The sequence below is a fragment of the Gambusia affinis genome, linkage group LG22 (assembly GCF_019740435.1).
Source record: "Gambusia affinis linkage group LG22, SWU_Gaff_1.0, whole genome shotgun sequence".
Taxonomy (NCBI): domain Eukaryota; kingdom Metazoa; phylum Chordata; class Actinopteri; order Cyprinodontiformes; family Poeciliidae; genus Gambusia; species Gambusia affinis.
In genome coordinates, this window is record NC_057889.1 from 13,701,109 (window position 1) to 13,724,220 (window position 23,112).

At 39.3% G+C, this 23,112-nt stretch overlaps 2 protein-coding genes across 5 annotated transcripts; both read left to right on the plus strand.

Annotated features, from left to right (window-relative positions):
• Window positions 1-2,048: 2,048 nt before the first annotated feature.
• On the plus strand, window positions 2,049-11,613 carry elovl4b (ELOVL fatty acid elongase 4b). Of its 2 annotated transcripts, XM_044106313.1 has the most exons (7): window positions 2,049-2,337; window positions 4,542-4,633; window positions 5,460-5,647; window positions 6,237-6,317; window positions 7,392-7,563; window positions 7,686-7,813; window positions 9,419-11,613. In XM_044106313.1, the coding sequence occupies exons 2-7, from the start codon at window positions 4,567-4,569 to the stop codon at window positions 9,695-9,697; spliced, it is 915 nt and encodes a 304-aa protein (XP_043962248.1). In that variant the 5' UTR covers window positions 2,049-2,337; window positions 4,542-4,566; the 3' UTR covers window positions 9,698-11,613. The 2 variants fall into 2 exon arrangements, with proteins under 2 accessions (XP_043962248.1, XP_043962249.1); XM_044106314.1 differs by lacking the exon at window positions 2,049-2,337 and having other exon boundaries at window positions 4,549-4,633; window positions 5,465-5,647; window positions 9,419-10,152.
• Window positions 11,614-13,532: 1,919 nt separating this feature from the next.
• On the plus strand, window positions 13,533-23,110 carry LOC122825163 (protein SOGA3-like). Of its 3 annotated transcripts, XM_044106316.1 has the most exons (11): window positions 13,533-14,623; window positions 15,443-15,667; window positions 15,764-15,922; window positions 16,630-16,698; window positions 16,962-17,231; window positions 17,316-17,696; window positions 18,846-19,508; window positions 19,606-19,935; window positions 20,405-20,441; window positions 20,511-20,589; window positions 22,975-23,099. In XM_044106316.1, the coding sequence occupies exons 1-8, from the start codon at window positions 13,931-13,933 to the stop codon at window positions 19,714-19,716; spliced, it is 2,571 nt and encodes an 856-aa protein (XP_043962251.1). In that variant the 5' UTR covers window positions 13,533-13,930; the 3' UTR covers window positions 19,717-19,935; window positions 20,405-20,441; window positions 20,511-20,589; window positions 22,975-23,099. The 3 variants fall into 3 exon arrangements, with proteins under 3 accessions (XP_043962251.1, XP_043962250.1, XP_043962252.1); XM_044106315.1 differs by lacking the exon at window positions 20,511-20,589 and having other exon boundaries at window positions 22,975-23,110; XM_044106317.1 differs by lacking the exon at window positions 20,511-20,589 and having other exon boundaries at window positions 14,568-14,694; window positions 22,975-23,110.
• Window positions 23,111-23,112: the final 2 nt, after the last annotated feature.

Genomic DNA, 23,112 nt, shown 5'->3' on the forward strand with positions numbered 1-23,112 from the left:
CCAGTGATTTGAGGATAAATAAGGCTTCGGGATTGTAAATTTTAGAAGTGAGAGGTTCTTATTTCCAAAAGTAAATAACTGCAAGCAGAAAACTGCAGTGCAATTGCAGGCATGAAATAAACCATGAAGCAAAATGTGAAATAGGTTATCCTCTACAAATAGGCTTCTTTCATGCGCCTTGATGCAGATCGCAAACAGAGTTAGCCATATTAATGATTACATTTTAAAATTTTACTGTAGTGTGGAAAGATTCATTGTATGCTAATTTTGGAGTGCAGGATTTGTGGAGGAAATGCTTTAATAACACAATAAAATCTAACTCTTGCGTGAGTATATTTACTAAATAAAGTGGAAAACATGCCATCATCTTGTAGAATAAACACGAGACTAGAAGAAACCTCTCCAACTGAGATACTTTGGATGAAGTGCGGAAATTGATCTAACTGGTCTCATATGAGCCCAATGTTAACTTGACAGCACCATCTAGTGGCCAAATGTAAGTGTTTTAAAAAAAATTGAACGGGGTTAAACAGACAATGAGACTCCCACAGAGCAGCCAAATGACGAAATTCATGACCAAATGAAAAGATTTAGAAATAGGATGGCAGTCTCTGTAAGACACAATCTGAGAGCAACTGGAGGCCATAAATGATCAAAATCAGGCACACAATAAACACAAAAAGTTACAAAGTGATACTAAAAGACAGATGCAACATTTTTAAATTTTTAAGTTATGCATCCTCAGTATGGGTAACTGCTGATATGTTTCTTTCTTTTTGGCTACTGTTACATGTAAAAGCTAAATATAGAAAAAAATACTTTATTAAAAATGTGGGTAACTTGCTATCTTTTGATTGATGTTGTCAGATATTTGATGTGGAGCATTCTTTCACTTGTAAAACTTCAACACTCTCCACAGGTGGTCCAGGTCCTTAGCGATAAGAGCCCACTTCAAAAGTAGTGAAGAGCACTGAAAAGATCATACCGATCAGGCTTGCAAATTTCTGTTGAAGTGATGCATCAGTGGTATTCATCCATCCATCCATCCATTCATTTTCTATACACCCTTCTTCCCTAATGGGGTCGGGAGGGTCGCTGGTGCCTATCTCCAGCTGCGTCCCGGGCGAGAGGCGGGGTTCACACTGGACAGGTTGCCAGTCTGTCGCAGGGCAAGTGGTATTCATTCAAAATAATAAAAAATATTGCATGTTCTCCTTGAATAGCCTCAACATTTCATCATTCCACATGGTACAATCACTTAAAATTGCACAACAACAGAAAATCCTAAAAATAAGTCAATAGCAGGAAATTGCCAATACTTTTTACTTCTTCTGCTTCTTAGTATAAACTTCTGAGCTACACAAACCCTGACAGAATATGTCAGCAAACCCCAAAAACATATATTTGAACATCCTTAGATAGGTTAAATAAGTGCTCTGATCCAAAGTACCATCATTAGATAATTCATACTACATGCATGTAAATCTTGCAACACCTCAGTTGCAATCAAATGTATCTAATGCGGGTACTAACAAACAAAAAATAGGTGTTTTTAAAAATTGTTTGCAGAAAACATTCCGTAAACAATTCAGTTAATAAAAAAAAATAATAATAATGTTTTGTTTCGTCAGGATTTTTTATGTTGGCTATGAACCCTTTTTTCAACAACTATTTATAGTCTGCTAAATCATCTGGAAATTATTAGAGCTAATATGAATCATCAATATTATGCAATGTTTCATTTAAATTGGAAAACGGTGAGACACAACGTGAAGCTAAATTCAGTCCAGGACCTCATTAAGCAATGATACATATTTACAAGGCCTAAATGAAAACATTTGAAAAGACAAAATTTTATATAGTTGGAATTTATTGTTGCCTGTAGCGATTATTTTAATTTTAGTGTGTAAATTTGGTTTCGGGAAAGGTTGGTGCAACGCCCGAGTAGCGGATAGCCTACTTAAGAAAAGCAAAGGAAAATAGGCTAATTGCCTCACAGAGTCGCAGCACGGGAGACGACAAAGTCCGCATGCGCGAAGCCTCCATCTGTCTCTTCAGTGTCCAGGAGGTTGGAGGAAGATGATGCGACTGAGCGGACCTCGTGCGTATTGCGCCACTCTTTAGACATAGATATTTATTTTTCCACTTGCCTTGTCTAGTTTCTTGCCAAAATATATTTGCTGCTCAATGTGGAGGTGCGAGCGTAGCGACGCAGAAACTGATTAGGTATTGGTCAGAGAAGAAGAAGAGGAAAACAGAGAAGAAGAGGGGCGAAGTGAACGGGGTTGGGCATCACATTGCACCGGATGTCATTGTACACTGTTAATTATCAAAGACGTAAGTAGCTCCTAATGTTTGTGTGTTTTTGTGTTGTTTACTGTGTGTCTGTATTGTTGGGTATGTTTTTAATTTATAGTCTCAAACCTGTTGAGCTTAACTGTGTAAGGTTTTGATTTGAAATTATTTTTTGGAAATAATTTAAACCTATAATAGCATTTAGCTATTTCTGTTCTTATTTTTCTGTATCTTATTTCTCAACACCTTTCAGCCAACCACCTGTTACAAACATGAAGGAAAATCCAGCAAGCCACCTTAGCTTGCAAAGTAGTTTTAAACCATGACTGGCTGTGAATATGTGGGAACTCTAGTTTTATTTTTGTATTTTCCAGCACATGCATTTAGATATTCACCGATCAGACTCCGTGTTTCTCTGGGCATTTTCTACTTAGGCCCTCATCTAAGCTCGTTGATCAATTGAATTTAAGCCTCTTGAGCGGCCAGAGCTGAAACCTGCTGACACATGCGCCCCAGTCTTTTTGTTACGCTTCACCCTCTATCTCTTATCTGGCCTGTGTCTGCCTGCTGGTTGGACTACATCCTGATGTGTTATCATGCAAAATCCCTCAAAGATTGTCCATCTCTGCAGATTATTTAATCCCTTCACCTATGTGAACGCTGGACTGAATTACTCAGCTCTTTTCCTGAACACTCACATTGGTAAAGTAGTTACTGTATACTTGGCTATTAATTATTTAAAGGACAGCTGATCTGACTCATTGGATTAATAATAGATTAATATAAAGACAAAAGCTCTCAACTCTGTGGCAGATAAGAGCTGTTTGTTATGTAAGGCACCCTTATTAGTCTCAGTGAGCCAGACATCCAGAGTTGCCCAAAGCTTGTACAAGTCCCTTAACTGAATACGAGTCTGCGGGTGGGTCACCAAAACTCAGCTAAAAGCTCTTTTCCATCCTCCATATTTGCACATTTGAGCTTTACTCATTCTGCATAAATGTCAGGGTTTAGAACAGCCAAGTTAGTGGGTGCCTTCTCTTTGTAAATGGAGATTAGATTTTCCACTTTACTCATACAATAAAAATGTCTCCTGCAGTCCAAACGCAGATTGGGGAAACCAGAGGTCACAGACCAGCCCCGAATTGAGTATTGATTATGGGGCTGTGAAATGTAGTGAAAAATAGTGAAACTACCCAATTAATCAGTCAGTGATATGAATCAACCATTTTCCCTTGATCCGCTCTGAAAGGCCAGATCAGGCTGGTGAAACACTGGAAAATCTGATCGTTTTGAATCCAAATTCATTACCTTTATGTGTTTAAGTTTCAACGTTCACCATTTATATAGCAGCAACCAACATGCAAAAATAGGTGGACCATGTCCTTGGGTGCACTTTTTACAAATATAAATCAGGTAAAGATTAGTGATGTATGTTTTGAGGCTTGATATAGAAAATCTTGTTCCTTAATTATTTGTCTAGTTTAAAACTAGGACCTCTATCAGAAAATCTTTTGTCATTTGTGTCTTTTGTGTGTTATAGTTCCATACTATACAACCTCTAATGGTGAACATGCCTCTTTAGGGTTTGAATGTGTGTCATGCAAAGAATTCGCGGACGTCTTAAACTGCTATGACTAGTTAGCACCAGAAGAGATAGCTTGTGCTGGTTTTCCTACATTTAGTTGAGATTCACCCAGCTAGGATGTAAGCTCTTTCCCAGATCTGAGCTCCAGCTTCCCAAACCAATCAAATTTAACATGAAATCAGCACAAAACATGCTATATTAATTTAACTGAAAGTTTGTTGCTAAATTCATGTGAGTCCCTTCTACAAGAAGTAATCCTGTGTTGAGGTAACTTGCTTGAAAGTATATTTTAACATGTTTAAATTGATAAGTTTTGATCAAGAATGTTGAGTTTCTAGAGCTCATAATGTAATATGGGCTCATAAGCGGATGAACATTAGCTACCATCTCCATTTCTATGTAAATAAATCTGTCTTTTGTGATATACTTCTGACTTCTAAGTCTATATGCAATCATCCATTTAAAGTCTGTTTTGTCAAAGATAAGAATTTTATGCTGTCCCTAACAGGAGCAATAAAAACACAATGTGTTGTGTCTTGCAGCTGTTTGCAAAACTAGTACCCACTCAGGCTAGTAGGGCGTAGCCCTGTGTCTTACTGATGTGGTGTGCATGACTTGTAATTTAATTTTTGTGTCTCTTTGGTGTCTTCTGTCTCTGCAGTTTAATCCCAAGCAACGGTAGAGCCATGGAGGTTGTAACACATCTTGTGAATGACACAGTAGAGTTTTATAAATGGAGCCTTACTATAGCAGGTAAGATGGGTTCACCGATTCCTGATCCACTCTCACCAGCAGCGTGGCTTATGATGCACATGTAAAGATTTGAATGTCTTGAACTGTCTTTGAATTGTTTACTTGAATTTGAAACTTATAAAAGTACATTGTTGTATTGCTTTCCCAGGCCTGAGCCTTAGACTCAACATCGATGTGACATAGACAGGATGGATGTGTGCTACATTTTACTAAACTGCATTTTTTAATTTAGTTATTCTGCTATATCCAGTTAGAATAAGCAATAATAGTTCAAAGTTTTAAGTTCTTGTTTCTTTCACCAAGGTATTGAAGTGGTTTCATAAGACAAACAGAAACAACAATGTAAACTTGAATCTTTTGCATTAAAATCATCTGCTGAAATGTGGAGGTGCACATTTCTCAAGACATGAAAGAGAAAAAAAAATTGTGTTGGAGATTCATTGAAATACATGATGGTTTTGAATCCAATAATAACAAGTTCTTTTGCTTTTATACACCAAATGGTAACTTTTATTTGATTTATTTTTTACTCAGAAAAGTGCTTCAAAGCACACTCTGGTGGTTGATGTGTTAATGAACTGAAAAAAGTAGGAATTCTTAGTTTTGATGCACTTAATGAAGAATTTTTTTTTTTTTTTTTGACCTTGTAAATCAAGAGAAAATTTGTTGTCTTCTGTCTCTATGCTTGGTGATTGGTGCATTTCAAATTAAATGTTATTTACATGGTGTGAGTAACATTTCAACTGATTAATTAAAATGTTTATGCATAAACTAATTAAACAACTGTAGAAACTCAATAATAATGGAAACCCTCCATTTTGCCCAGACAAGAGGGTGGAGAACTGGCCGATGATGTCTTCTCCCTCTCCCACCCTGGCCATCAGCTGCCTGTACTTGATCTTCCTGTGGGCGGGGCCTAGGTACATGCAGGACCGCCAACCCTTTACACTCAGGAAGACCCTCATAGTGTACAACTTCAGCATGGTGGTCCTCAACTTCTACATCGCCAAAGAGGTTGGTGCCACTCTGGACAGATAGCATTGTTTTAATTTTACAGTCTTATAATGTATGTCAAAGACCATTGAGTGATAAAAATAAAACTGGCCTTTAAAGAATCCATTTAATTTACTTAACATTTAGCTATTTTCTCCCATTCATACGCCTTCAGCCTGTTGTATAACAGTGTGACAAAAAGTAATTCAATCCAGTTTAATTGTTTAGCACCCATTTATTACAAAGGTAATCCACACTTCTTTTTTTTTTACAAGAAAAGCAGGCTAAAGTTATTTCCAAAAGTGTAGCATCAAATTCAGTCTGATTTATTTTCCAATATCACATAGCCAAGTTCAGATCAAAGTAGATACAGTTCAATTCAGTCAAAATTGATTAATTTGATTAGTGGTTTATGATCGTTTGGAATTATTTACAACATACATTTGAAATGCTTTTAAAGATTGTTCCTGAAATGAACTTTTTTATTGATACAAATGTCTGAAAATGCTTGTTACTCTGTCTTTCTGGGATGAATCATCTTAACATATCATTTCATTGCATTGGCCGTCCCTCCCCGGCCCTGATCTGACTTTGCCTTTTGTTTTGTCAGCTCCTACTAGCATCAAGAGCTGCTGGATACAGCTACCTGTGTCAGCCTGTCAACTACTCAAATGATGTGAATGAAGTCAGGGTAAGCTTCCCCACTTGCACCTTTCACTAAGCTAATCTGTCCACACATCCTATCTTGCCTGGAGAAAATTGTATTCGTTTAACAAATGTTGACGTTTAAGGCGGTTGCTAATCGGGCACACGGCCTCGAGCGCTTTCCCCGTAGCTAACAGGTGGAGTGATGCTGTAATCTTGTTGCTGACGATAAGGAGATCGCTAATTCTTCTGGGCATCAGAGCAGGAGAGAAACAGAGAGATGATGAGAGCCTGGCATTTTAGGACAAAGAGGTTGTGGTAATTGGTCACACCACCTTTAAGCTGCAGCTCCACCTCCTTTTGCAGCGCTGCATGCTCTGGCTCAGTGGGAGGGACTCCAGAGGTCAGAGTTATCATAGTGACTTTTAGAGAATGGCCTTGTGAACCATGTGCATGTCCAACACTCAGCAAATAATAGAACAGGGTTAAGCAAAAGTATAGATGGAGATTTGTTATATAAGAATACTTTTCATTTTTAAGAAAAATACAAATGAAATTACCTTTCTTTATTTTATTTTTTTTGTTTGTTTTTAAGCCTAAAGTATTGTTTGTTTGTTTTTTAAACTGGGATTGTGTAGAGCAGATGTCAGCAGTCCACATCTTATTTTTTTTGAGGCAGAGGTTTGAACCAGCTTGATGTGGTAAAATGAATCTTCACAGGGAAGTTGAGCTGACTTGTCAGTGGGACCAGTTGCAAAAGCGTTCTTGTGCTAGTTTGAAACAACTTCACCTTTTAAAGATTCATAGAAAGTCTATTTTACAAACTTCCCACACTGTTGCGTCACTGATGGTTATTTAAACTGAAGACAGAGGTGGTTCACACTTCCTAATTAATTTTGTTCTGTGAATGCAATTTTGTAAAATAGACCTGGTAAATGGAAACATACAACATAAACTATTTGATTCAAAAATAGTGGATAAAACCTAGGTTAATTTTACACTAATTTAAAGTGAAACCATCCTTAATGTCTATGACCTGCGTTACCTAAACGTTGTGTTCCTGTGCAGATGTTTGACCTCTACCATCACAAATGCATTCTTGCCTCCTTTATGTCTCCAGATAGCTTCTGCTCTTTGGTGGTATTACATCTCCAAAGGGGTGGAGTTCCTGGACACGGTGTTTTTTATACTGAGGAAGAAGTTCAACCAAGTCAGCTTCCTCCACGTCTACCATCACTGTACCATGTTCATCCTCTGGTGGATTGGTATCAAGTGGGTCCCTGGTGGACAGTGTGAGTAAAAGCATGTGTGATTTTGTTCTACAGTCCAGATGAACCGATCTTTTGTGCTTGCTGGAGGTTTATTAACAACCGGGACAAAATTACATCTGAACAAATCTTGACCCTGTCTACAGCATTTTTCGGTGCAACCATCAACTCTTCCATCCACGTCCTCATGTACGGTTACTATGGCCTGGCTGCCTTGGGACCTCATATGCAAAAGTATCTCTGGTGGAAGAAATACCTCACCATAATTCAGATGGTGAGTAACACATTTAAGGATGCACCTTGCACACAAAAAATCTCATTGTTAAATTCCTCTTAAAACACCATCTCTCTCTTTTTACTGTTTAGACATTTATTCAGGGTCTGTTATAGTTATAAAGTATTTCTGTTGATATGTATATGAACAACATGGGATAATTTTGGGAGGGTGATGTCTCTCTTTTAGGTAAGAACTCAGTTAATAATTGTAAATGAATATTTCTGATATTAGGTTAAAATAGCATTTATGTATAATAATTCTATATTGTTTATCTAAAGAAAGGGCTTCATTAGTAATCATTAATGATCACATTATTATGCCTAAAACATGACTGTCACTTACTATTAGGGGGATATAAACCACAGGAAAAGGCTATTAAATCTGTTATTTTTTGTTACATGCTGCACTTCTATTTACTTTGGTGTTATCAGATGCTAAATATTTAGTTTTTGTTCATATTCTAGTGATATTCTGTCCGTGTTGATCAGCCAGCCCAAAGCAAAAACAAGAGTATAACAAACCTGACAAAGTGTTCCTTAAAAGATTACCTAAAAATGCAAGATTATTTGAAACGTCCTAATATAGTTGTACTATTTTGATAGATAATGGGTCAATAGAATAGTTTTTATTAATTATCATTGGTTTATATGTGAATAAAACAATTTAAAAGCCTTTAAACTCCTTTTGTGGACCTCAACCTGAGTTATATTTTTGGTGCACAGAGTAAAAAGCATCTTATTTTAATAAGTTTCACACAAAAATAAAACCAATTTTTCAAGTTCTACAGCATTGTTTGTGGTTCTCTTATTTATGTTTTGTGTATTTACCTGAGTTTTATGTCCAATTTTGCAATGTTTGGTGTTTGTGGACCTTTGACCTGCTGATACAGACTTTGGCTGGTTCTTGCATCTTTCGCACCCTGCAATTGAGCTCCAAGGGGCTTGTCACATGTCACCCAACACACGCTCAGAAGTTGTGTCTTTTGTAACTTATCAGAAAGTTGAAGAATTTAAAAATATGTATCTGAAAAAAAGAATGACCTAGGTGGATGTATTCAAAAGTTTCACAAATAAACTTTTAAGCATCTCTAATAACAGTGGACAAAAAATAGTCCAGAGTTCACTCACAGATATATTGTCCTTTTCACTAAATAAGAATTTTAAAGAATCTGTATTTATTGTAGAATTATTCAGCTGAATAATCTAAGTGTAAATAAGTAGGATTTTGAACAACCTGATATTTTAAATCAAAGATAAATTATATTTATTTTATGTTTTAAGCTGGTTTACCATCTTAAATTGGTGTATGTGTTTACCAGCTTTGTCAGCACAGCTAGTATAGCTAAAATAGAAATCTCCATGTATTTATCAGCAATTTCTTAAATCTGATTTTCCTGTAAAGGTGCCTACATTTCCAAATAACTGAAAGCTCAAAAGGAAAAAAAAAAACAGAACAATTTGCTGTTCCAATATTCAGCTGAAAGTTTTGCTCTCTCTCGTCTTTTGCAGCCTGAATGAACCACAGCGATGTCTCAACATGAGTTTAAAGTGTTTTTTAATTGAATATATTTTCCTAAATCTAGATACTTTCCATGTTTAACAGATCCAGTTTCATGTAACCATCGGCCACGCCGGTTATTCGCTCTACACTGGCTGCCCATTTCCCTGCTGGATGCAGTGGGCTCTGATTGGCTATGCTGTCACCTTCATCATCCTCTTCGCCAACTTCTACTATCACGCCTACAGACGCAAACCTTCATCGCACAAAGGCGGCAAGCCAGTGGCCAACGGCACATCTGCTGTGACTAACGGCCACAGCAACATGGAAGAAGTGGAGGAAAATGGGAAGAGGCAAAAGAAGGGAAGAGCGAAAAGGGAGTGAAGAAGAAAGAGGCACGTGCCTGGCAACAATCTAAAAGTGGATGGAGAAGGAGGGAAGGGAGGGGAGAAATAAACAAGACAATCATTTCTGCAGATAATGTAGATTGACATGATTCGGGACCAACTTGAGGAGAACAGCGGGTGTCGGGTGTGTATTTATGGGCAAGTCTGTAAAAGCTTCTGGTTTTAGACGGAAGACAGTTGTGTTGGTTGTCTGCAAAACAGTTTGTTAATGAAGAAAAGCAAAATGCTGGTCACATAGGCTCCATGCTCTTCTGTCCAACTGTGTTTTGGACCCTGTTAGGACCAAAATGTCACAGAAAATGCACACCTGCTCAGCATTTACAACCAAAGTTCACCTCCAATTTTTGTACTCTGGATTCTAATACTGCTTTATCTAAGAGCTTAAATAGTTAATGTGCTAATTTATTTGCTAGTGCTCTAAAACATTTTGATTAATTTTAAGTGTTACCAAAATATATATATTTTTTTGTTATTAAAAATTTTTTTTTGGGAGGGTGGGGGGCAGAGGGTGTGGGTGGGACATCATGTTTACAGATGCAGTTGATTTAGATATGGTTATCAAAGAAAATTACAAAATCTTTATGTTTGCCATCTGCTTTATTTACATTGCCTTGCAAAAGTACTACTACCCCTTGATTATTTTGTTTAGCCACAAATTCTAATACTCTTTACTGGGATTTTATGTGGTAGATAAACCCCAAGTAGCATTTTTTCAGGCTACAAAAGGAAAAGAATAATTTCTTGGCATTCATTTGCATATATACTGTAAACAATCTTTCACACAGCTGCACGTCGTTGGTGTGTGTTTCTGTAAAAATAGCAGGGAAAAAAAATTGTACAGTGTCAGGTTTTTTGCAGACTTTAGCAGGATTTATTTTTTAACACCTCTGATCAGTTTTCCTGTCTCTGCTGAAGAGATGCACACACTGCCACCAACATGTTTCACCACAGAGATAATGAGTTTTCTTTCCCTCACACATTGTTTTTTGCATTAAGGTCAAAAAGTTCAACTTTAGTTTCATGGCATTAAAGCTCCTTTTTCTCATGTTCGCTATGTACCTTGCATGACTTGTGGAAAACTGCAGATTATGACTTTGGTGTTTGTCTTTAAAAAGTGTCTCTTGTTATTTACACTTCTCCATAAAGACAATAATTTACGAGTGCAAAGCTGATAGTTGTCTGTCGACAGATTATCCCACTGAGCTGTAGAACTTTGTTGCTCCTTCTGAGTTACTTTGAGGCCTCTTGGCTGTTTTTTTTATTTATTTATGCTCCTGTTAAAAAATTTAAAAACATGTATGTTTTTTTTTGCTTTAAAATTTTTCTCTGCTTTATCTTGGTGTCTCATGTATAAAGTATATTGGAATTTGTAACTTGATACTGTAAAAAAAAAAAAAAGTTCAAAGTGTACAAATACTTTTGCAAGGCATTGATATTTATTTGCAGTTATCTACAACTTCTTCCGGTCTAACCGGTTATGGACAGTGCAGTTCTTTGCAAAGACTACAACTGTTCTGCATTTACAAAATTATATGCTACTACCTTTTTGTTCATCTGGAGATAAAAAAAAAAAAAAAAAAAAAAAGCTGATTTGAAAGACTTGGGATAAAGCCTTAGAGTTATTTGGATTTTTAGAAAAAAGTTGATGAGCCTGTAAAAAAATATATCTTTTTTTTATGGGTCTTCACACATTATTTCTTTTTACTGTGCGTCATAGATGAGTTTCAAGGATATTGTCTGACTGCCACTTAGGACCGCAGGCAAATTCATCCTAAAGGAAAAGCTTTTTTTTCCCCCAAGAAATCAGCAGGTCATTTTATTGTCTTGTCTAAAGAAAGGTGACTGCTTCCTGGCTGCACAATTAAATGAAATAAAGAAACTGTCAGCACTGCATATATTCTTGTGTTCTTGTGTTAGTGTATGTAGATCAGTTGGAAATGACTGTTTTGGTGACACTTCTAAATACAGACGAGCCTGATTCCATACCTAATGCAGATCTAAATCCCTACCATCCACTTTGCACTTTTTCCCTATTCTTCTTCCTGATTTTGTCTTTCCATTTTCTCTGGATCTCCAAGTTGGAAAGATCTCAGAGAAGGCCTCTGTGAGAGAGAGGGTGTACCTGCAACCTGTTCAGACAGATCTGCCCTAATCTTTGAAAGCAAATTGGCTTTAGCTCCAAAAGAGCTTATTTCCACGTCACTCCACCAGCTATCCAAGAAAGCAGGTCACTGTCAGAGAACCTACCCGCTAATCTTTCAGCAGTTAGCAATTGTAAAAGGAGAAAAGTGGGAGTGTTACTGTAAAATTTACATCTAGTTGCAATTTCTACATACACGTTAATGCTTTTTCTTCAAAACAAATGCATTAATAAAGGATGATTTTAAAGAATACTTCAAAACAAGTAGACAGTTACAAAATGTAGTTTTGTGTTCTTTCAAAACTACATTTTGTAAATTTGATCATTCCAATGCATGCTTTGCTCTTTTTCCTCTAGTTTCTTTACTCAACTCATTATTCCTCCCTTTGAATGACAACGTTTTGTGAACCGCCCCCCTCTGCCACCTGGCATCAAAGTAGGGGTAAAAAGGACTGTTAGAGGTAAAGATGTGACAGATATTCTGGATGAGTTCAACGCGAGGGAACACATTTGTCCTCCTCAGGGACATAGAGGGATCTAAGCCAAGGACTAAGAGGATTGCAGAGGCCGGGTCAAGGCTTTTAGCACAGGGCACTATAACCTGCTCCCCCTCCATGCTGCAACAGGGAATGAACAAAACTGTTTGAACGTTACTGGACAGGCACACAGACTTATGGAGCTGATTCAGCAATTGTTAATAAAACCATTTGTATTCAAATACAACTTGAGGCAGCAGAGGTAGCTTAGAAAAACTATTTACATGTTGCTAAATTTGTTTTTACTTCCTTCTTGTTGTTTTGTTGTTGTGTTTTTTTTGTGTGTGTGTGTCAACAGGTTTGTTGGGGCTTAGAGTTGCATGAAATTGCTGATAGTCTGCAGACCACAGTATGAAACAGGGTGAAGGGTCATTTAGCAGAGTTTAAATCCTTACAAACCTGACCGGCTTCTCACTCATCTCATTAGCAATTAAATGACTAAGAGAGGCTAAGGGAGTGGAAACAGTCAGCGTTTTGCTGGCTCTAGGTCTGTGGAACAGCTTACCCTCTGTGTCGCTGCACTGAAGTATGGAGAGCGACCTCTGCTGGATCCAGTGGGGGGTAAATACAAGAATGATAAAATTTTAGCTACTCTTGAGATAATATTTATCAGTCTATCTCAGTGAATTTTAATATTATTTAAAAAGTTAATATATCTTTTCTAATCTCAATTTAAGAAGTCAAACTAATAAGTAACTGATTTATTTCACAGATTAACATTGGACGGTCCCAGCGACTGTCTGCTGAACAACTGTCTAGTCTATAAACTTCCCCGTAGTATGACTATAACATTTCTTTATTTTAAAATGTTTCCTTTGTCGACTTAATCTGCAACATACCATTAAGAATCCCTCAACCAACACGATATTACTGATCAGGCAGAGGATATTATGTTTTGGTCCTTCATTTCAGATGGAGCAAAAATACTAATTGATTGATTGAAAAACATTTATTTCCACCTAGCAGCACTTCAGCAGAAAAAAATAGCTCTAAAGTGACGGAGTGCGAAAATTAGTGATTATACATCTTATGTTATTTCATTTCCCTTTGGGATTAATAAAGTATTTTTGAATTTGAATGTAGAAGTTGCTTCCTGGTTTGACGTCCTCTCTGACGTCATGGCCATGGTCCTTTGTGGTGCCTGGTGGTGCCCTCAGTTCTGCGGTGATCCGAAAGTCTTGGAAACAAGAAAAGGCAATCGACCAAACTTCTTTCGTATTTTTGTGGAGTTAATGTTCCATCTGGAAAGTCCATTTTTGCTGGAAACCTTTGCTGCAGACATTTTTGTTTTTATTTATTTTTTATTTTTTTACGAGAGATTCATTTGGACACTACTGGAGTAAAGCGGCATCTAGTGGCGTCTTTATGAAAGTTGAAACTTTATTCACTTAACAATACATTAAAAAGAAAGTGAATTAAAGCAAAGACGCACTACTTTCGACAATTTGTATAGCAATTTAATGTATTTTTGACTGTTTATATTATAAATTGGGGGATGTGTGAAATTGATATAGGCTAAATAGAAGCGCAAATTATGCCAGCCGCCGGTGGCGCTGCAGATCCTTCGACAACATTAACAGCTGGTAAAAGCTCATGGGGACGGAGCAGAGCTCAAGATGGAGCGAGCAAGGGGGCTGCCAAACATCCGAACAGGTCCAGGTCCTCCCTGAGGGCGGAAAGAGGCAGAGACACTGAGGCGGGGAAAACCAGATCCGCGGACGGCCGAGAGGGGGAGCCCGAGAGGCTCAACAGAGCAGCTGTCCAGCCAGTTGGTGCTGAGGCTGATCTCACGCCGAACAGGGCGGATGCTGCCAGAGTAGATTCACCAGCACCACCGGGTTGCCGCCCTGCCACAGGCACACCCCGCTTCAAACGCCGCCCTGACCAACAAATCCTGCCCAACAAATCCTCTCCTCTGAGGAGAAAAGAGGATAGCAAGCAGCGGGAGACGAGAAGCGGCGCCGCCGCGGGCTGCGGAGCGGGCCTCGACTTGGACTGGGGGAGAGAAGGATGCTTTCAGGCTGAGCCGATTCACTTTCATCCGCACAGGAGACTGAAAAGGAGAAGCGTGAAGATGCAGACCAAAACGGAGGGCGCTGCTGGGGTAGAGGCCGCGCAGGGTGAGCCGGATCCGGCGGGGGAGACGGAGGAGGCGTCCGTGACACAGCAGGACCAGGCCCTGGAAGAGGAGATAGAGAGGCTGCTGGAGGAAAATGATGATCTCAAGGTTTATACTTAATCACTGGATGATTCTTTGTTAAGAATTATAAAATATGAGGAAAAAAACAGAGAAAAATGGTATGTATTTTGGCGTTGTTATTAAAAGGTGGGCAATCAATCATTTAGCCTGTTTATTATTCTTCCGATGAGAAGGCTAAGCTCTATTCGGAGGGGAAAAAATGTTATTCATTAGCTTGTACTGATATTGATTCACCTGGATCATTGTTTTGTCTTTAGAATGAACTAATCAGATATATTAAATATAGTAGAAGATGTTGGAAAAATTGTTAAATCTGTTAAAGAAATTACAAAGAATAAATCACCACGCTGCAAAGAGATAACTGGGAGCTTAAATTGTTTGGCTCTGAAATATTGTCTTTTCACTACAGTGTTTTGTGTGTATGTGTGTATGTGTGTGTGTGTTTGTGTTTTGTGGCGGAAAGCACCACAAAAACGTCATGCATAAGAAAAAAAAAACTAAACCAATTAAAGCGGAAGCATATTGGTGCCAAATGTCTGCCAAGACCACATTGGCATGATCCTTGCAGTCATTATCAATAACAAAATCAGAAAAAACTTAAATAAACACTTTAAATAAGAGTTCATATTAAATACATGATACTAATAGTATTATTAATAGTGCTAACAGTCAAGGATCAAAAAAGAAGAAATCAAAGCATAGTTTCAAATTAAAGTTCATGAATGAAAAAGAAAGAGGTAATTTAAATGGTTAGTTAAAGTAAGCTTTTCAGTGAGAAGCTACAGTGAAATAAGCTTTTCTACTTTAATGACCCCATCTGCTCATCTTTGGTGTGATTCTTGCCAGTGTGAGATCGAGGAGATGAGGACCGAGATGGACGAGATGCGAGACACCTTCTATGAGGAAGACACATGCCAGCTGCAGGAAATGAGGCGTGAGTTAGAGCGGGCCAATAAAAACTGCCGGATCCTGCAGTATCGACTGCGCAAGGCCGAGAGGAAGAGGCTGCGCTACGCCCAGGCGGGAGAGATCGATGAAGAGCTGCTGAGGAGCCTGGAGCAGGACCTGAAGGTAGAAGCCGACAATCAAAACCCATCAATCCTCCTCTGACACTATCGTGCAAAGCGTTTGTCGGAGCTGTTAGTCCTGCTGCTAACACTGTTGCAGGTGGCGAAGGACGTGTCGGTGCGGCTGCACCACGAGTTGGAGAAGGTGGAGGAGAAACGGACAAAGACAGAAGAGGAGAATGAAAAACTGAGACAGAAACTCATAGAGGTGGAGGTGACCAAACAGGCTCTACAGATTGAACTAGACAAAACCAAAGAGGTGAGGTCATGCTTGGTAGCAAAGACTAAATGTAATTTTTATCATGAGGTACCACCAAAATTTTCATGCACTGCATTGACACCTCTGAATTCTAATTTGTTTATAAAGTATGTCAAAAAAAAACAGATATTTTAGATGTAAAATATAACAAAATTGTCGGTTTTAGTTGGAATGGGCACATTATACGGTTTTATACGAAAATAGTCATACTCTGAACTTTTTCACCTTCTGTTAAGTCACCAGTACAAGTTATGTGGAAAGAAAATGAGCATTTTTAACACAATATATATTTTGAATTTTAGTGTGACGTTGTATTCAGTCTCCTTCAATCAAATAAAATCCAGCTTCAAATGTCATCTAGTAAAAACAGGCTAAAATCCAGCTGCACAGAATATCAGTGAACATCTCTGTAAGAATTAAATACTGATGCTCTTGTGTTGCTTTCCATCCGAGCTTACTGAGGTTAAACTATCTCACAAAGAAAATTGAGCAAAAAAAACGATGTCTCCACATCTGGAAAGCTGGTAGAGGCATACCTCTAAAGGACTGGCTGATGTAAACGCTTCATAATGTGATTCTAAGGCTTTTATGACTTTTATTTGAGACCATTTATTTGTAAATTACTTTGAGTTGGCACTGTACATCTTCGTATGCTGTCGAAACAAAAGCATGAAGGCCTATACTGTCCTTTGTCCTCTCTCTCTTAGTCTCAGAAGCGAAAGGGGATCAAAGACGTCCAGAAGGCTGACAAGAAGCCAACGCAGACTCCGACTGAGGTCAGAAGCTCTCATTAACAGCTGGAATTCTATTCATGTCAAAGTATCTTCATGTCTTGAACCAATCATTTTTCTACAATCAACTATGTCCTTCGCATGTAGACAGAAGTGCTCAAGCAATTGCAGAGACTTAGTGAAAGTTAAAAATCTTCTTGACCCAATCTCTTGGCTGATGGGCTGCGGCTCAAAATCTTCACTTTAATCTTAAGTCTTTGAGTCTTTGCGGATTTTTGCAGAGACTAATTTTCTTTTTCGTCTTTCAGGAGGAGAACGACGACCTGAAGTGCCAGTTAGCTTTCATCAAGGAGGAAGCCGTGCTTATGAGGAAGAAGGCGGCCAAGATCGACAAGGAAAAGGACTGTCTGGAGCAAGAGCTTCAGAAGTATCGCTCCTTCTACGGAGAACTGGACAGTACCCATCCCAAAGGGGAGGCCGGGGGTCCGCCCACCACCCGCGAGTCAGAGCTGAAGCTGAGGCTTCGATTGGTGGAGGAGGAGGCCAACATCCTGGGGAGGAAGATAGTAGAGTTGGAGGTAAGACCAGACAATGCAGTTAAAAGATTTTTTTAGGGGAAATTTCTGGAATCTTTTCAAGTTGGTCTCCGTCTTTCCAATCAGGTTGAGAACCGAGGTCTGAGGGCTGAGCTGGATGACCTCCGCGGTGAGGGGGAGGGTGCCGGGAGCTCAGGGTGTGAAGCGACGGGTGGGTCGGGCATGGGACGAGGTCTGGGCGACGATCTGACCGAACTCCGACAGCAGCTGCAGTTGGTGGAGGACGAGGCCGAACTCCTGAGGAGAAACCTTGCTGATGCTGAGGAGCAGAACAAGAGGGTGACAGCAGAGCTGAACAAATTGCGCTTCAAGGCCGGGACCCACGAGGGAGGAGCCAGGCATGGTGGAGGGGGTTCAGGAGGTACAACGCCTGATGGAGCCAAATCAGAAAATCTGCAAGAGGAGCTGAAAGCTGCAAGGCTGCAGATCAATGATCTCAGTGGAAAGGTCTGGAATTTTATTATCTATGTTGTATGTACTTATAATAAGATAATAACCTTTAACATTTTATATTCATTAAGTCACATTACAACCACAAACGTTGGTTGTAACGGTGCAGGGTAATGAGATGTTGTGTGATTGGCCAACATGCAAAGTTGAGGGAAACAAAACTAGAACATTTCTGAAGAAATTTAAAAGGGCCCTGCCAAAGTGTGCCAGTCGGTTGAAACTCAGCCTTCTGATGCTAAAAATTAGCATCAATGCTAAAGTAAGGTACAATGTACTCAATAGCATGTGGAGCTTCACAAGCATGTTGAGTAACATGGACTTATTCCATTCAGTATGTTAAAAATAGCGTATAAGCTAAAATTAGCCAAAATTCAAATGTTAGCCTAAATGCTGCCAGTTGCATGTGGTGCATCACTAGCATGTTGTCTTACATTGACTTCCTCCATTCCTTCTGCTCTTTCAAAATACTGCTTATCTTATACTACTTAACAAGAATTGTGCAGTTGGTGAATTTGGCAAAAAAGTGAAAAAAAAAAATTTGTTTGTTTTTCTGTGTCATTGGTAATAAATATGTTATAAAACAGACATTCAATACAAAAGTAAAACTCAGATGGCACTTGGCAAAAGTAAAAGCACAGCTCAGGATGTCTTCACCTTCTTTTATACTTTCATCATATGATAACGGTTTAAAGGAATTCCTTGAAATTCTGTCATGACTTTTGGTTTAAGAGCGTCACCACAAGATGATCATTTGCCCCACCTACACACCCTCTGGAAACCTTCTGGAGACAGCTTTTGTTAAGTGTGTGTGTGTGTGTGGGTGTGTGTGGTTGTGCATGTGTGTGTGTGTGTGTTTCCTGTCTTGTCCACTCAAGACACTGTAGAGTGGGTTGGGTTGCCATGCAGTGTCAGTGACAGATTTGCTCTACAAACATATCTGGCTGATATTTTCTATAAGATCAAAACCAAACATAAATCAGCACTAATTGTTAAGAAAACAACTGAGGATAATTTTGTAATTTTCTACATAAAGTTGGATAAAAATGAATCCTAACTGGTTTCATGATCTGTGTAATTTTGTTTGTGAAAAGCATAATCAACCACAACAAGTTCCTGTCTCACTGCTCCCCCTCTCTTTTCCTTCAGGTAATGCAGCTTCAATATGAGAACCGTGTGCTCCTCTCCAACATGCAACGCTACGACCTGGCTTCCCATCTCTCCCTGCGCCCCAGCCCACGAGACAGCGACGCAGAAAGCGATGCGGGTGGAGTGGCGAGTGGCCGTCGTGAGAGCGACGAGGACTCCACCTCCTCCCGCTTGCTCCCTCCTCATCGCAAACGGGAGGGCCCCGTGGGCGGGGAGAGCGACTCGGACGAGGTGAGAAACAACAACGGCAGCAGCCGATGCATGACGCCCACGAGGGGCCTCTACACCCCGCCGGGTCCGGAGGGCTCCGCCTCCTCTGCCTTGGCTCGCTTCCTGCCTGGTGGCCGCTGTAACCCTCGCGACAGGCAACAGTTGATTGACATCCGTGTGGAAGCGGAGAGGCTGGTGCGCACCATCGACAGGCTCATTGCCGACACGGCCACCATCATCTCGGAGGCAAGGGTGTACGTTTCAAATGGCGATTTGATGTTTGGGAGGGCAGGAGAGGAGGGCGGAGAGGAAGATGGGAGCATGATCAGGGAACATGAACTACTTTATCGCATTAACGCCCAGATGAAGGCCTTCCGAAAAGAGCTGCAAGCTTTTATTGACAGACTGGAGGTGCCAAGACTTGAGGACAGAGAGGCAGAGGAGCCGCTGTCGGTGAGAGTTAAAATCTTTCAGCTTCATGACGGCACTCAAAAGTCCAAAAGAGAGTACTGACTTTTCTTCTTTTTCTCACCTGTTATGTTTTCCTCAGATGTTCCAACCAATCATTTTGCTCATCCTTATACTCGTCTTATTCTCATCCCTCTCTTATGCCACTATCTTTAAACTAGTCTTTCTGTTTACTCTATTCTTTGTTCTGTGATGTAAGCCATCCTATGTTCAAATCATCCCTGTTTGTGTTTGCTATATTGGTTTTATTCCCCCCACCCCCTCAAAAAAAAAAAAACTCCTCATTTGTTGCCATGGTAATCTAAAGCACAGAAAAAGTTCAGCACTCACCCTTTCTGCTCTTTAACTGGCTTCAACAACTGGAGTCTCTAATATCATAACAGATCACTATCAGCGTCCCTCACTACAGAAGGTGAGTGTTTGTGTGTGTTGTTTTTATTTTCCAATGAATTCATCCTGGGACATACATGGTTGTCATGGTTACTGCCTGACTGGCACACGCCTTATGGACTGATTGGGATTTCTTCTGCTTTTGTTGTTTTTGTTACACTTAAATTTTAATACCTGACAAACATAACCTGCTTTGTAAACACAAAGTCAGTTTCCAATTATATTATTTGGCACCTGTGAACTAACTAGCACCCTAAATTATTAGTTTTAAGATGTAATTATCTTTTAAGATGCAGTTAGTTTGCGTACTTTTATTCACTTAGTGTCTGAAGTCCACCTTAGAAAGCTGCATTTTGTTGTTACTGAAGATATCTTTGTCTAATTATGGTCTTCCAAAACAAAAGACGTGACCACAGTTTGTCCTTGATGTGATTAACAATCTATTTTTATCTTTAACATGCTGTGAATGCAAAATTCTCTTTCTTTTCCAGAAAACTTGTCCTGCCACCCTGCTGTTGTTTCCTGAAGGTAAAGTAATGACAAAGTGTGTTTGTTAGTTCTTTCGCCACGGCAAGTGACAAAGTGTGTTTGTATTAGAGAACAGGTGGGGAGAGGATCCAAGGGCGTTTACACTAAAGGGAAGACTGACAGGTCAAACGTGGGCTGTTTTTGTCAGGTGATGCTAAAGTTTCCAACAGAACTCTGACTTGGTTCTACGGTTGTCAGTGATGGTGTAGTCTTCATAAAAACATGCACAGTATTCATACGTTGACATTTTTCACATGTTGTCAAGACAAGCTCATGACAATATGTGAAGCTTAAAGAAAATTATATATGTATTTTTGTATTTTCTCAAATAAAAATCTGAAAATTGTGTGCATTTTGTAATTAGCCCCATTTGGTCTCATTTAGTTGATGAGCGTCCATGAAGTCTTTGCACAAATTCTCAATTGGATCCTAGCCATCCTAGCACATATTTGGGTTGATCTAAACCATCACATTGTAGCTTTGGGTGTATTTTTAGAGTCATTGGTCAGAATGGTTTTGTATTAATTGTCCTCCATAAATTTGGCATTTAGGCTTTAGTTGGGGAATAAAGTTGAATTTTGGTCTCATCTATCAGAACTTCTTAAGGTATTCCCCTTTTTTCATTTAAAGGCACTATGTTAAAGTTGGTGACTGTTAATACAGAACAATCTACGACATAAAATCCAATAAAATTATTGGAAAATTCTTGTTGCAATTTGACAAATGTTAAAGTTGTATATATATATATATATATATATATATATATATATATATATATATATATATATATATATATATAGGTGTGTAGGTGTGTGTGCGTGTGTATGTGTGTGTGTAATTTGGAATGAGAAGTCTTTTTTTTATCTAAAAAAAAAAACATTTGATGTTTTATTTTTATTTTCCTTTATGTTCTAAGAACTAATTAAGTCTAAGTGCAAAAAAACAACAAATCACATCTGAAGTTTGAAGAATTCAAAGTATGACCTTAAAATATGCCAACCATGCCATGCATCCACCTGACAGGCTCCTTTCCGTGACTGTGTTCAATAAAGATATTATTGACTGTGACACATTATTACTCACTGTGTCACCCACACCCATTTGGCTTCCTTTGGAAAAATGATTTGCAGCACGGTCAGGTCACAAGACGAAATCTGCCCAGGCCTCCTATAAGCAGAGTAGCAACAGAGGAGCCCATTGGCCGAGACAGCAGCGGCAACTGAAATACCTATGTAAACACTTTCCCTCTCTCTGTGTGCACCGGTAATTATAGCCGGGATGCTGGTGACGACAGTCGTCCCAATGAGACTTCGAATGCTGGAATAAATTTGACATTATGACATTTGATCCCGAGTCCGATTGGCGCGCACTGGACTGGTGGTATAAAGCCCGGGGACCCCAGCTGGAACAGAAGATGTTTACCCTTTAGCTCAAAGCTTGGGTCTTAACTCTTAGGAAGGGGACCCTTTAAATCGAGTGTGCTGGGCTTTACGTAACAGAGCGGGGCATAAGAGAAGGGCAGCAACACGGAGAGAGGGGACTTTACAGCTCTGCAACGTGGGGAGTGAAAGTGCTGGAGAGACAGGGATCAGAGCGGAGGAAATATTTACTGCAAGACAGGGAGCATTTCTGTGTAGAGTTAAGGTAAGAGCTGCTGGGTTCATTAAGACTAAAAGGCAGGTGTTTTCTCTTCTGGAGATGTTAAACATGTAGTTTATAACTATTATTGTCTGAACTTGAAAAAAGAGGAAAGAAGCAGGATTTTGACCAGTTTTACACATTTTTGCTAGGTTATAAGCCATGTACTTGATTTTTTTTTTTAAATAAACTTCCCTGATCAAGGCATAGATTGCCTCTGTCCACAGGACATTGAGTCACCTTACTATGGATAGTTACAGGATTATTAATATCTCCACTCTTACATCACAGGTGGGAGGGAAATGGCTGGTACATTCAGGGACTTTCGACAAGGATGCTTGTCATTCTGAATTATGGCAACAACAACAAAAACCCTTCCCCTTCTAATTTCTTTTATGCTGCTAAGATTAAAAAAAAAAAAAACCTTTTCAGATATTGGTGGATTTAATTAGGAAGTTTAAAGTCGAATATTCTAGAAAATGTATAGGAAGAAATTTGAATGTCTAGCTTTGAAACCCAGGATTGACCTTTAACATCTTGGTCATGTTCCAAGCATCTCGTTGAGTCGTCGGGGTGTTCTGATTCCTGAATGTAGTCAGCGTTGAAGAGGCAGGCTGGAGGTCAAATGCTTGATAAAGAGCCGTCTTGTAACACTTGTCCGCACACGTGCTGCAGTGGCACAGAAGGCAGCAGTGGATTTTGAAGGAGAATGCCAAAACTGTGGGGCTGTGAATATTTGTCCTCTCTGAGTGTTGAAACAGAATAAATAGTCAAACTGTTGAAGCAAAGTCTCGATCTTCCTTAAATACTATTGTTAAAAATAGACATGCGACCTAGATTTTTGTGTTATCTTGAGGACAAATCTAAGTTTCCTTCATGCATTTGTCCTTTTTAGTGATTTCAGGTCATCGGTCCCATCAGTTACCTAACTGCCACCCCAGCTGTGACCTCCTAACGGAAGAGAGCAAAGCAGAAGAAGGAGGGGCGGAAGCCACTATTCAACAGAGCCTCAGGGTTATCGAACGGCCTGCGT

Coding starts and splice junctions, on each gene's coding strand:
- elovl4b (XM_044106313.1), top strand. CDS start 4,567: ATGGAGGTTGTAACACATCTTGTGAATGACACAGTAGAGTTTTATAAA. Junction 6,318..7,391: donor ATGATGTGAATGAAGTCAGG/GTAAGCTTCCCC, acceptor TTATGTCTCCAG/ATAGCTTCTGCTCTTTGGTG. Junction 7,564..7,685: donor GTGGGTCCCTGGTGGACAGT/GTGAGTAAAAGC, acceptor CCCTGTCTACAG/CATTTTTCGGTGCAACCATC.
- LOC122825163 (XM_044106315.1), top strand. CDS start 13,931: ATGCCAGCCGCCGGTGGCGCTGCAGATCCTTCGACAACATTAACAGCT. Junction 14,624..15,442: donor AGGAAAATGATGATCTCAAG/GTTTATACTTAA, acceptor GATTCTTGCCAG/TGTGAGATCGAGGAGATGAG. Junction 16,699..16,961: donor CAACGCAGACTCCGACTGAG/GTCAGAAGCTCT, acceptor TTCGTCTTTCAG/GAGGAGAACGACGACCTGAA.